At 29.7% G+C, this 12,560-nt stretch overlaps 1 protein-coding gene across 1 annotated transcript; it reads left to right on the top strand.

The window, feature by feature from the left end:
• The first annotated feature begins 202 nt into the window (after nucleotides 1-202).
• LOC101211200 (putative anthocyanidin reductase) lies at nucleotides 203-7,015 on the top strand. The gene is made up of 6 exons (XM_011652246.2): nucleotides 203-415; nucleotides 5,475-5,642; nucleotides 5,771-5,988; nucleotides 6,086-6,245; nucleotides 6,390-6,597; nucleotides 6,674-7,015. The coding sequence occupies exons 1-6, from the start codon at nucleotides 259-261 to the stop codon at nucleotides 6,822-6,824; spliced, it is 1,062 nt and encodes a 353-aa protein (XP_011650548.1). The 5' UTR covers nucleotides 203-258; the 3' UTR covers nucleotides 6,825-7,015.
• Nucleotides 7,016-12,560: the final 5,545 nt, after the last annotated feature.

Below are 12,560 nucleotides of genomic sequence, written 5' to 3' on the forward strand. Positions count from 1 at the left end.
TTTGACGTATTGTTTTCAAAAGCTTTTGTTCCACCCACACCTTGAAATAAAATAAAAAGTGGTTTTGCCGAAATAGGCAGTTTGTTTGTCTGTGTGTGTACGTGCACAGTATTTTATATGTTGAGAGAAGTGAAGAAAAGGAGATGAGGTACGTTTTTTTGTTTGCTTTTGATTAATGCTTGCATCTAAATAGAATAAATAAAAAAGGCAGTAATATTCATTTTAGCAGAGGAAGAGAAGAGAGAGAGAGCGAGAGAGATGGAAGCAGAAGAAGAAGATGAAGAAAATTTTGGGTCAAAAGAATTAGGACCAAAAACATACTGCGTTACTGGTGCCACTGGCTTCATTGGCTCATGGTTGGTTAACCTTCTTCTTCTAAATGGCTATAAGGTTCATGCCACCGCTCGAGACCCTGGTTCGTAATAACTCTTTCCAATTTTCTCTTCTCTCGTCTAACTACCAATTTTTATTATGTATATATTCTCTCTTTTCTCTTCTTTCTTTCTTTTCTTTTCTTTTCTTTTCTTTTCTTTTCTTTTGTGTTTCTTTTTCTATTCCCTTCTTTGTCTCCCTGTGTTCCTTCTCTTCAACCTTTAACAAACAGAATTGATTTTTTAATCGCTATTACAAAATTTCTAGCTTTCAAATTTTGAAAATTGTTTTCACCACGGTGGTATGCTTATTTTCTCGAGGATAATAGAATATTAAATTTATTTTTACTCGTCAACTTAATGATTTAGACAATCAATCACTCACCTAATCAATCACTAAAAAAGAACAAGTGGAATAAAAAAAAGTCGTGAATTTGTGATTTGTTGCCTTCTACCATTTAAACGCATCAATAAGAAGTGTTGGTTAATATAATATTAGCCCAACAAATACAAAATAAGCATAAAATATATTCGAATAACAACAAATTTACTATTATTTAACTTTTTTTAAATGTTAGAATACATTTATAATTATTAGCCCTAAAAATATCATTTACTGCTAATTAATTTACCTTTAACCATAACTTTGATGAATGAGTAGAGACGTTACCAAAGTATATCATCTTTGTCTCTATTCTCAACAACTTCTATTTTCTAAATTATTTAATTAGAGAAATTTTTAAAATAATATAATTTACAAAATATTTACGTCCTATAACAAATTCTATTATTAATAGTCATTTATATGCTACATATGTGATGGAAAAATAGTACGGTCATATAATCCAAAATTTTGCTATAGCTTATAAATATTTTAATTTATTTTGTTATTTTAAAAAATGTTTCATTTATTTATATATTATTTTAATGCTGAATTTTAAAGTTTCCAATACTCCCAACTTTACAAATTTTAACTTTGATTTTAAAATGGTATATTTATATATTATTTTCAATTTGAATTTTGAATTTTGCTATATAAAAGTAATTACCCAATGTTTATATTATATTATCTTTTACAAATAATGGGTCTCAATAAAAGATTTAACTATAATATAATTGAAAAGTAAAATTTGTAATATTCAAAATTTAAAACTAAAATAAATTATCATTTTAAAATAATTAAAAAATGAAAATACTAAACGATATTACTTTTTATATTAAATAACAAAATTATATTTAAACATATATTCGTAAACATTAAAGAGCAAAAGTTGAGAATGTAGTTTTTTTTTATATAAAATAAATCGAATTTATTAGATACAGAGATAAAATTAGGTATGGAATGAGTTATTCAAAGGTACTTTTTACTTGAAAGTTTGAAATTTATCATTTAATAAAATGATTATTAAGATTTTAAAAACATTTATAATACTGTATAATCTATATATGTATTAATTATTTTAATTTCACATCATCAATTGTTTTATTTTAATAAAAGAAAACAATTGAACAAACGAGCTATAATCTATCATTAGATCATAAGGTGAAAGCTTAAAGATTTAAAATTATTTAAAAGAACATACCCTGCATTGCTCTACATATAGTTAAAACTTATTAGTAATTAACTTCACTTTTTGTTCTTATATCTCCTATCCTATCCTCCCTCTTAATAAAGAATCAACATTTTATGATCATGTAATACCCAATCCTTATATATTTTTTTATATTATTTTACTTGTATTGATTAAAGAATGGAAGTAGCTAGATTGTCCAAAATTATTTTCTAACCTTAGATTGCTTTTCATAACAAACCCAAAAATTATATGTACATGTTTATGTTTACGTGTGTGATAGCATCCATATTTAAATTAACTTGTGCATCCCACTTTAATCACACAATACTATTTATATCGTCAACTATTATCTATATCAAAACAAAATTAGAACATATCAAAAAATTTGTAAGTTTGTCTTGAACCAAATTGTAATTTTCAAATCACGAAGATAAATAAATAAATAACGATAGTTAGATGAACCTTTTAAAAAAAAGAGAAGATTAATACAAATCTTAGGGAAAATCATTAAAAGGTACAATTTCTTTCCACCTATGCCTCAACTTAGAGACAAGGGGGAACCCCTTGTGAAAAGTTCGGACTTTTTCTTTTTATTTTTTAGGATATGATATGATTAGATCAACTTTTGATTCATAAATAAAGTAGATCCATTATTCGACATTAACATATTAATTATATATATCATGTTAAACTATATTAACTCTTTGGTCTCGTGAATTTGACTCTACTCAATTCTTCATTCTTTAAGTCAGAATATGAGTAAGAATTGATGTTTTGATAATGTTGTCATTTTTCATTTTCTTTTTCTTTTATATATTTCAAAAATATACACTCAGTTTGCTAACTGTTGTTGGTGTTTTGATCTCATCCGCACATGAGATGATACTGCAAAGTCTCTCATGAATTGGATCCAAGCCCGACTTTCGTTAGGTTGGTCTTGAAGTTTTCAAATTAGCATGCACGAAAGATCCTTGTAACAGTGTGGTGTTGAGTTCATCATATTTCAATGCCTAATTTAATGTGGAGAGATCATAACTCAACCTAACACAAAAAAAGGTCATCAATGCATGCTCTTCTTTACAAAGTTGTTCAATGAGGTTATCTATAAGTTTTTTTCTCTAAAATTAGCCTCTAATCATGTGTGTAACTCCAACGGTGTCCAAAATTATTTTGATGATTGAGGTTGCACGGTACTCACGATTGTTTATTGATTGATATATATTCATCAATTCGATTGGATAACCAAACCTCAAGGCATTTAGACATTTTTCTTTGGGACGCATGTCCTTCCATGCCTCCTCTCAATACTACGTGAGCTCAAACCTGTTATACTTTGTGTCTTGTCCTCGTTGACTTTTAACAACAACTTTTATTGATTGTTTCTAAGGTTTGGTTTGACAACTATTTCGCTTTTTGTTTTTGGTTTTTGAAAACAAAACTTATTTTTTCTACATTTTTTTTACCATGATTAACATATTGGTTAGGTACCATTCATGGATTCTTAGCCAAATTCTTGTATTGCTTAGGAGGGCATGGGATGGGTCGTGTTCGTACCTAGGGACAACCCCATCAAATCGTTTCTTCTCTTTTCTCTTTTCATTTATTTATATTTCTTAATTATCCAATATATAAATTTATAGTATCTTTTCCCCCTAAATTTCAACTTTTTCAGTATGCATGTGTTTGTTTATATTAACTCAACTCAGAATTCCGTTTGTTAGATATTAATTATGTTCATTTAAAATTTTGAAATATACATCGTTTTAATGTTTATTACATTTAAAACCATACTAAAAATTTGCATCTACACCAAAACCTAATATTTAAGAAGATGATATCTAGAGAGCAATATTATTAGAATAGACATGACTTGATATTAGTTAAGGTGAATGACTTGAGTAAGATATAACAGATCAAATTTGAACAATATTTGAATGATATAGTTAATTTTTTTTATATAATGTGACATTTTGATTATTCCTTTACAGTTACATCGTTATCTAAGTCTCCATATAAAAAAATAAATAAATTAAATGGGCCACATATTACGAATGATGTAAGTAGATCACTATTTGCTAATTTGCTAGGAGTAAGGTAGGTGTGTCAAGCTTTAAGAGTTCAGTAAAGTTTGATGTGGTGAATTTCGAAGGAGTGGTCAACTTTGGGTTGTAGAAAATGCAGGCTAAAGATGTGTTGATACAAGTTGGATTACCGCCTAAGTCAAGATTAAGCAATGGTAGTGGCAATGGTGAACCAATGGAGTTTAGCATAGGTGTTTAAAGAAAAAGTCTAACTAGAAGATAGGCAGCTGGGAATGTGAACAATGTGGACGCATGGAAAATAAAGGATGATCATTAAAGAACTTTAGGTCAGGTGTTGATGTTGTCTTTCTCGTTAGAGTCAACAACTTCTCTAAAGAAGACAAAATTCATCCTAATTATATGTTCCTCTTTAATTACTATGATAGATTGTGTTAGCAATTCCACGAGTTTACACATAGGCATTGGCTTGGTAGTTATGCAGGGTGTATCGTGAAAGTTTGCAAGGACTAAATTAGAACTTTTGGATGAGCGAAGTAGTTAGAAGTTGTGCCATAAATTTCATAAATGTTTATTGACATGTAATGAAAGAGAAAATCTTGGAAGGTGGTAATTAGTCTACTCTTTACTTGGGGAGTGAGTTATAATTCTCGAGTTAATGGTTATGAACGTTGGTAAAGATAGTGGATGTAAAAGTGAAATTTGTCGAGTGTTTAAAAAATATTAGAAGTGCAACGCTTTCCATATGTAAAATATTTGATGGATTTTATGTACAATAAAGAAGCCTATGTCTTTAGTTTTTAATAATTCCAATTAGAAGAAGTAAGGTCGGCAAAAATCCTTACATGTCCTCCCTCCTATCAGGGCATGGAATCCTCAATTTGACTGAGAATGAAAGTCAAGTTGGAGCTAGATTGTAGACGGGTCCTTGGTGAGGGACGAGGATGGGGTGGGTATCCCCAACTCGTTCTCAACCCAACCCCATCTCGTTTACATTTTAATAGAGACACACATATCAAAAAAGAAAACCAAGTTGGAGTGTCCATTTAAAATGAAGGCCAAGCTATTATATTTTAGAACTTTAGGAATAATAATTAATTGTATTGTAACATTTTTAAAAAATTGCAAATATAGAAAAGTCTATCGGTAATAGACTTCTATCAGTGACATACTTTTACGATCTATCATTGATAAACCAATGTTGAAAATTGTTGATAGACTTTAAAATGTTTTGATATATTTACAAATATTTTAAAATGTTGTTATATATACTATTATTTTGAATCTATATTTACGTATTTATTTGAGTTTGACGGTGTCCAACGAGAAATTAAAAAATAGGATGAAAGAATTATACAAATTTCAATAGTCTCCCAATTCTATGTTCATTATTTTCCTTTTATTATAAAAAAGTGTGCTTAAACCCTTATAAAGTCATTTCAAACTTTTATAAATTAATTGGACTGAATGTTTGTCATCAAATGTTGCAGCAAAGTCTCTAAAGCTACTATCATCATGGACGGTTACTGACCGTTTACGATTGTTCAAAGCGGATTTGCAAGAAGAAGGAAGCTTTGATGAAGCTGTAAAAGGTTGTGATGGTGTATTTCATGTTGCTGCTTCAATGACTTTCAATGTTGATCAACAGGACAACATTGGTAAGTTTTCTTAAAAAATTTGAGGCTTAATTTCTTACTTCATTTATATAAGAAGATGTCAATTAGATACAATGGATTATTGAAGCAGAGTTTTTTTTTTTTTTTTTTTTTTTTGTCTCTTTCTGAAGAGGAATATGTTCAAAAGAATGTGATTGACCCGGAAATTAAAGGGACCATAAACCTTCTGAAATCTTGCTTGAAATCTAAATCTGTAAAGCGAGTTGTACTCACATCGACAATTAGTACTCTCACGGGTAAAGACGCAGATGGAGAACGAAGGCGTTTAGTTGATGAATCATGTCGAACTTTAGTAGATCAAGTATGGAAGAACAAACCAAGTGGTTGGGTAAATAATGTTTCATATGAATAATTTGTTTCGTTCTCTTAATTTTCTGTCTAATTTGAAACTCTATTTTGACTTTATTTCACTTTGATTGCAATAGGTTTATTCACTCTTAAAGCGCCTAAGTGAGGATGCAGCATTTAAATTTGCATCTGAAAATAGCATTGATATTGTCTCGATAATTACAAGCACTGTTTCTGGTCCATTTCTCACCTCCTATATCCCATCAAGCATTCGAGTTTTCACTGCCCCGATCACAGGTAAAACCATTTTACATTTTTTTTTATTCAAATTCATATGCAAACCATTGAAAATAGGTGATAATAGTATCAAAAGTAGATCTCGTGTTTTGACTCTATAATGTCATTTTTTCTCCAGTTAATATTTAGTTATACCTTGTATAGGCGATTCAGACTTCCTTAGGATACTGTCAAATGTGAATGAAAGAATGGGATCGGTTGCTGTCGTTCACACCAACGATATATGTAGAGCTCACATATTCCTAATGGAGCACGAGAATGCCAAAGGTCGATACCTATGCTGTGTTGAAAGTTGTGGATTGTCAGAGTTGGTTGAACGACTATCGCGACACTGTGGTGCAAATTTTCAAAGGTAATGTTTGTTTCAAGCAGCGAAGTTGAATGTTGGCATATAGAGAGCTTGATATGTTTTGTTAATTCTTGTGCAGATGTGTTGATGAGAAGAAAAATTGGATGCCTTCTGAGGTTTCTAACAAGAAGTTGAAAGATTTGGGGTTTAGGTTTGAGCATGGAATAGATGATATAATAAATGAGACAATTGATGCTTGTGTTGAATGTGGCTTCATATCACTTACTTAGAATGAAGTTGCCAATTTTAGAAGCAAGAAGTTCTATACAAAGCTGTATTGTGCTCTTTAGAAGAAGGGATTGTCTACACATTCATACCAACCAATATTACATAACTCTAATATTTGCCTCAAAAGCAAAAGAAAAATAATCTGATGTCACAAGAAATATCACATATGCAATGCTACAGTAGACATTCGATATAGCGTTTCCGAAACATTATCATAAATGATCTTATAAAAAAATATTTAATTTTGATAGCAGTAAGAAAACGTTGAAAAAGTTATTCTACAACATTTGGCAAGCTATAAATCGAAGTTAATACATTGCAATCAAAATAATTTTGTCACTATTAATCCTGCCAAAAGTCTTATAATTCAATCAATTGCTATATGTTTTCATTGATCCAATAAATTCTTGTACAAATTGGTAAGGAAACAAAAGATCATTTTAGAACACAAGTCTACACATTGATATGGCAATGATAACAATATTAGGGTACCCTTTGTAACGTCTAACACAAGATACCAATTCTTAGCCAAATTATAAATTCTTACACACATGCTTTAACACCTTTATAAACCACAAGATAACAATTCATGTAAGTGAAGTGATGTAACATCCAAATATTTAAGGTAACTTTCACAATTCATGTAAGTGAAGTGATGTAACATCCAAATATTTAAGGTAACTTTCACTGCAAGAAATTCTGGATCTCCCAACGCAGTTTTAAACTGTTGAGAGATCTTGTGTCGGGAAGCTAAAGTCTCTCCCGACTCAGAAACTAGTAAGAAGAGGCACTATCTCCTGACACATTACTTAATTATCGTGTTAGAAGATCTAAGAGAACTCCCGACGTGTTGTTATATACGTTGTGAGTTTTCAACTCACACCTGATGAGGTAAGTAATGCGTCGGGAGTTCGTGGCTAACTTCCGACACAAATTTTTATGTGTCGGGAGTTAGCCATTAATAAACCCTCATCTATTTCCAGATCTGCAAAGAAGGGGAAAGAGGCAAATTTATGAAGAGAGGTGCTAGGATTGCTTTGCTCGTCGCCACCAGATAGAAACTGTCACCGTCATTGGCTGCTTTGCCCGATGCCACCACTCCCTCTCTCTTCGTCTCTTCCTCTTGCTCCGTGGTATTGTTTGAGGTAGTTTGAATGTAAACCCCTTTGGCTTCACCGATTTTACTCCTTCTTGAACGTTTTCATCTGTTACATCTCTATTTGTTAATGTGTTCTTTTGTCTGTGATCTCTATGTACTTTTTTACTTTCTTGACGTCTGATTTGTTTTTTCTAAAGGAAATTAGGAAAGTTCTCTGGAAAAGAATAAGAGACTATTAGAACCAATCTTTTATTTTTTAACCATCAAATTTCTCAAGCAAGATAGATCTAGAGTAGTAAAAAAACTCGAAAAAAAATGAGAGTTTTGGGTGAGTGCCAGAGAAATTTCAACATGCGGTATTTTTTAAAAAAAAAGATAAAGGTTCTCCCGACGAATAAAATGCAGCTTCGAAAGATCCTTTTCCGACTCATTTTCTTACATACCCCGATGATTTTGTGCGTAGGGAGATATTTAGTTTGTTGTAGTGAATTTGTTACTTAATTATTTTGAATAATTTATTATTAGATTATTATGGGTGGTAGATTAATTGGAATTGAAAGTTAAAGAAATTATTTTGTGTAATATGTTGGATTAATTATATATATATATAGGGGGTATTTTTAAAAATAGAACAAAAAAAATAAAATATTTACACCATATAGAACAATTTCAAAAGCGGAAAAAGCCCACACACCTACAATGAGAAATTTTAAAAACGTCTCGTTTGGGAAACAATCGTTTAAATTTGATCGTTTAGATTGGTACGAGTTTTTTGGTACGCGATTGTTTTGATTCGGCACATGATCGTTTACATTTGACACACAAATTTTTTTACACGATCACTTATATTTGGAACACAATCGTTTGCATTTGGCAATCCAATATTCCAACGATTTTTTACATGAACTTGAACCAAATAACAATTTGAAAAATATATTAAAAAATTACCAAATAAATAAAAAGACGATGGAAAAATGAAAAGAAAAAATTATGAGAAAAAGACGAGGTGAAGGAAAAGAAAAATTGCAGAAGAAAGAATATAAAAAAAATGGCAACTGGAAATATTTTTTAAAAATTTACATAAAAACACGATGAAAAGAAAAAATATTGGAGAGTAAAAGAAAAATGATCGCATAATAGAAGAGAAGACGATGATAAGGGAGGACAAACCTGAATGTTCTTTTCAAAAAAATGATAAATTTCATGAGCTTTTCCGATTTGTGACATGGGCCCATAATATTTTATCTGTTTGTTTTGTTCGTGAAAGTTCGCCACATGTATATTCCATTTTTTCAATCTTTTACTAGTTTTTATATGAAGTCGTATCACTGAAAACTTTAGATCAACTATGGTTGACACTTCTATTTCTTAGTTTTGTCCTTGGCTTCAAAATGATTTGTAAAAATTATATTTGAGTATTCTATATATTAATACAAGGTATAATTTTTTTTGTTTTACCTTTCAACATTATCCTCTTACATGCAAATTGCAATGTTAGCTCATAATTACATCCAACAAGCTCTCATATTTTCACTTTCACGATCTAAATGAAAAATACCAAAATATACCCTAGCTAACAATTGATTAATCGACCATACATGTGCACGAGTAATATTCTTCTAAACAATCGTGTACTACAATCTAAATGAATGATCTACATTTGTTTAGGTTATGATACACGATCGTATAATTCTTCTTAACGATAGAAAAAAGTGATCGTATTGACCATGACAAACGCTCATGTTGGTATTGTGGAAAACGATTGTGTTGATTATGATAAACGATCATGTAGTCCAATGTAAATAATCGTTAAAAATTTCAAATCTATTGATCGCATTGACCATGCTAAACGATCGTCTTGACTTTGGTAAGTGATTATTTAGACCATGAAAAAAAGACTTCAAATTTAAATGATTGTGTTGACCATGGTAAATGATCATGTTGATTATTTAAAATGACATTTAAACGATCTTGATATTCTAGAATATGAGGAAGATAAAAGAAGAATATTGAAACAAACGTGAAATAGTTTGAAAGAATATTGTCGAAAATAATGAATAAGAAATAAGAGATTTAAACAAAAGAATAAATCATTTAAAAATAGAATAAAGAAGAGAATAAATAAAGAAGAAAGAGAAAGAAAGAGAAGTGATCAATCTCAATATTGAAAGACAAATTTAGAAATTATGAAAATATTTTAGTGGTTTAATCAGTTTTTGTTACGTAAATTATCCTTTATTATGCAATATATTGTGTTTCCTTTTCTTCAAACAAACAAATAAATAAATATATATATATATATATATATATATATATATCCCCTTTTTTTTTTGTCTTTTTATGATAAATACTTTTTTAAAGGATAAGGGACAATTCATTGTAACTTGAAATTATTCTATACATCCAAAAAACTAACATTGTTTTTATTTGTGTGTTACTTTTCTTTCTTTGTTAAGTTGAATAACATGTGGGATGTGGATTGGAACTTTTTATATACAACTATATCTCAACCAATTTAATTATATTTGGTTGAAATATTCTCTCTTCTATTTTAACAATGGAGAATGTTAATTTAATGCTGATATCCATCTATTTAATATAGCATACATTTAACAACTTTAAATTTAAGGAACATTTAAAACTCTTAACTTTGATGATGACATCTTTGCCCAAATTGTCATCATTTTTTTAATTTTCTCTTTGTATTTCCACAAAAACACTTTAGTGAATCTTCCACATTTATGAAATGTCACCCATCTTTTCCTTTTTCTTTTTATATTTTTCCTTCTTTTCATTTATCTCTCTCTTTTTATGATTAAACAGTGTATATTTCATTTAATGAAAATTGGATAGTTTGTGATAAAGATAATTCAAATTTAAATTTGAGTGTATAGAAGATTTCATTTATTTAAGAAAATTTAACTTCGTAACCCTCCTAAGGTTAAAAAAAAAATCTTTTTTCTTAATTTCTTCATCTTCTCCCTTAGCTATGGACGCACCTGTTTTTTTTTCTCTCTCTCTTTTCTTTTCTTTCTTCTTTCTTTTCCTTCCTAATTCTTTCCTAACTCTTAACGTTTTTTTGGTTTTCGGTTTAATTCGGAGAACTTTTGGAGTTAATTTGTGAATATCCAACTAGGTCGGGTTTATGGAGTTTGGACATCAATTAGGTAAGCAAATTGGATATTTAAAAAGTTAGATGGTAACCGATAATTTTGGACATCAATTAGGTAAGCAAATTAGATATTTAAAGTTGGATGGTAATTGATAATTTTATTTGTTATCACTAGGTTTGATTTTGGAATTATTTTCCAGCCAAGAGTTAAACTTAGTAGTGGGATATTGAAAAGGAAATAATTATCTTATGGTACCATATAAACATGCTAAATTATGATTGAATAATTTAAAAGACATTATTTACGTTGAAAAACTTTAAACTATGACATTATGCTAAAGTCTATTGATTCTTGAATGCATGCTAAGATTAGCTTAACTTAGCTTAACTCTGTACACTTTTTAGGTGTTCCTTGAAGACCCATTATTTATGCTATTATTTGTGTGTTATTCGGTTTCACTATCTACATCATCAGGTTATTTGTACGTTATGTCTAATATTGCCTATGTTGGAGCAAGTTAGTAGTATTTTTATACTTATCCTTTCTTATTTCATGTTTTTCAGGTAAGTTAAGTGGGATTTGCGATTATGTCGTTTGTGATTGGAGGATTGCTTCCGTTCATATTTGTTTTCAAATTATTTTAATTTCTTTTATACGATACTTGATTTTATGATTATTTTATTTTATTCTTATTCTTCTAGATATTTATAACTTTTCACGGGATCCGAATAAAAAATCTATTTACTTATTAATTTTTTTAAAATTGTTTTCTTTTGTGCCATCAATCCTATTTTAAAATAAAGTTGAAAATAAAAAATCTATAGATATGGAAAGTTGAAATTTTACCCATTATGATCATATCATATCAAAATGTTCATAAATTTAGTTAAAGGACAAATGTCCAACAATTTTTTATCATACAAAAAATTCACTTCTTCACATTATCGTGATATTGTCTCGTAGGACAGATAAAATTGGGAAACCTATCGTTTAAGTAAAGGTTTTAATGTCCTATCCTCATAAATTGAACTTATGATTATTGTCAATAGAAAGAGAGGGACATGGGACCCTGGGGTTATCATGAAATAGGATGAAGGCTTTTGTGAAGAGAGTGAAAGAAGAATAGCTTGAAATTTCGAAGGCACATAGCCCTTTTGGATCAAAACTTTAGGGTGTGGTGGAAAGAGACATGCAAGAAAGACAATGTGAAATATGCTTTGCCACCAAGAGTTTGACACATACAGGTCATAGGCTCCTCTAAAATTTGTCCTATAATTTGAATTCACCTTTGTTGTTTGGGCCATATCCCTCCAAATTAAGGACCACCTGCCCTACTGCACCCTTTTCTTTATTAACTGCTTCCTCTTCTCCTTCAAATCAGCTTTTTACTTCACTTCTTTCAAGAAACAGCCATTTAAGGTGGCAACTATTGGTTCATTTTTACCCAATATTTTCATTTTTCTCATCTCTATATTTTGGGTGGACCATGGACTTCTTTTTAAAATCTTAAAAACTTTAAAAGATTA

The sequence above is a fragment of the Cucumis sativus genome, chromosome 3 (assembly GCF_000004075.3).
Source record: "Cucumis sativus cultivar 9930 chromosome 3, Cucumber_9930_V3, whole genome shotgun sequence".
NCBI classification, from domain to species: domain Eukaryota; kingdom Viridiplantae; phylum Streptophyta; class Magnoliopsida; order Cucurbitales; family Cucurbitaceae; genus Cucumis; species Cucumis sativus.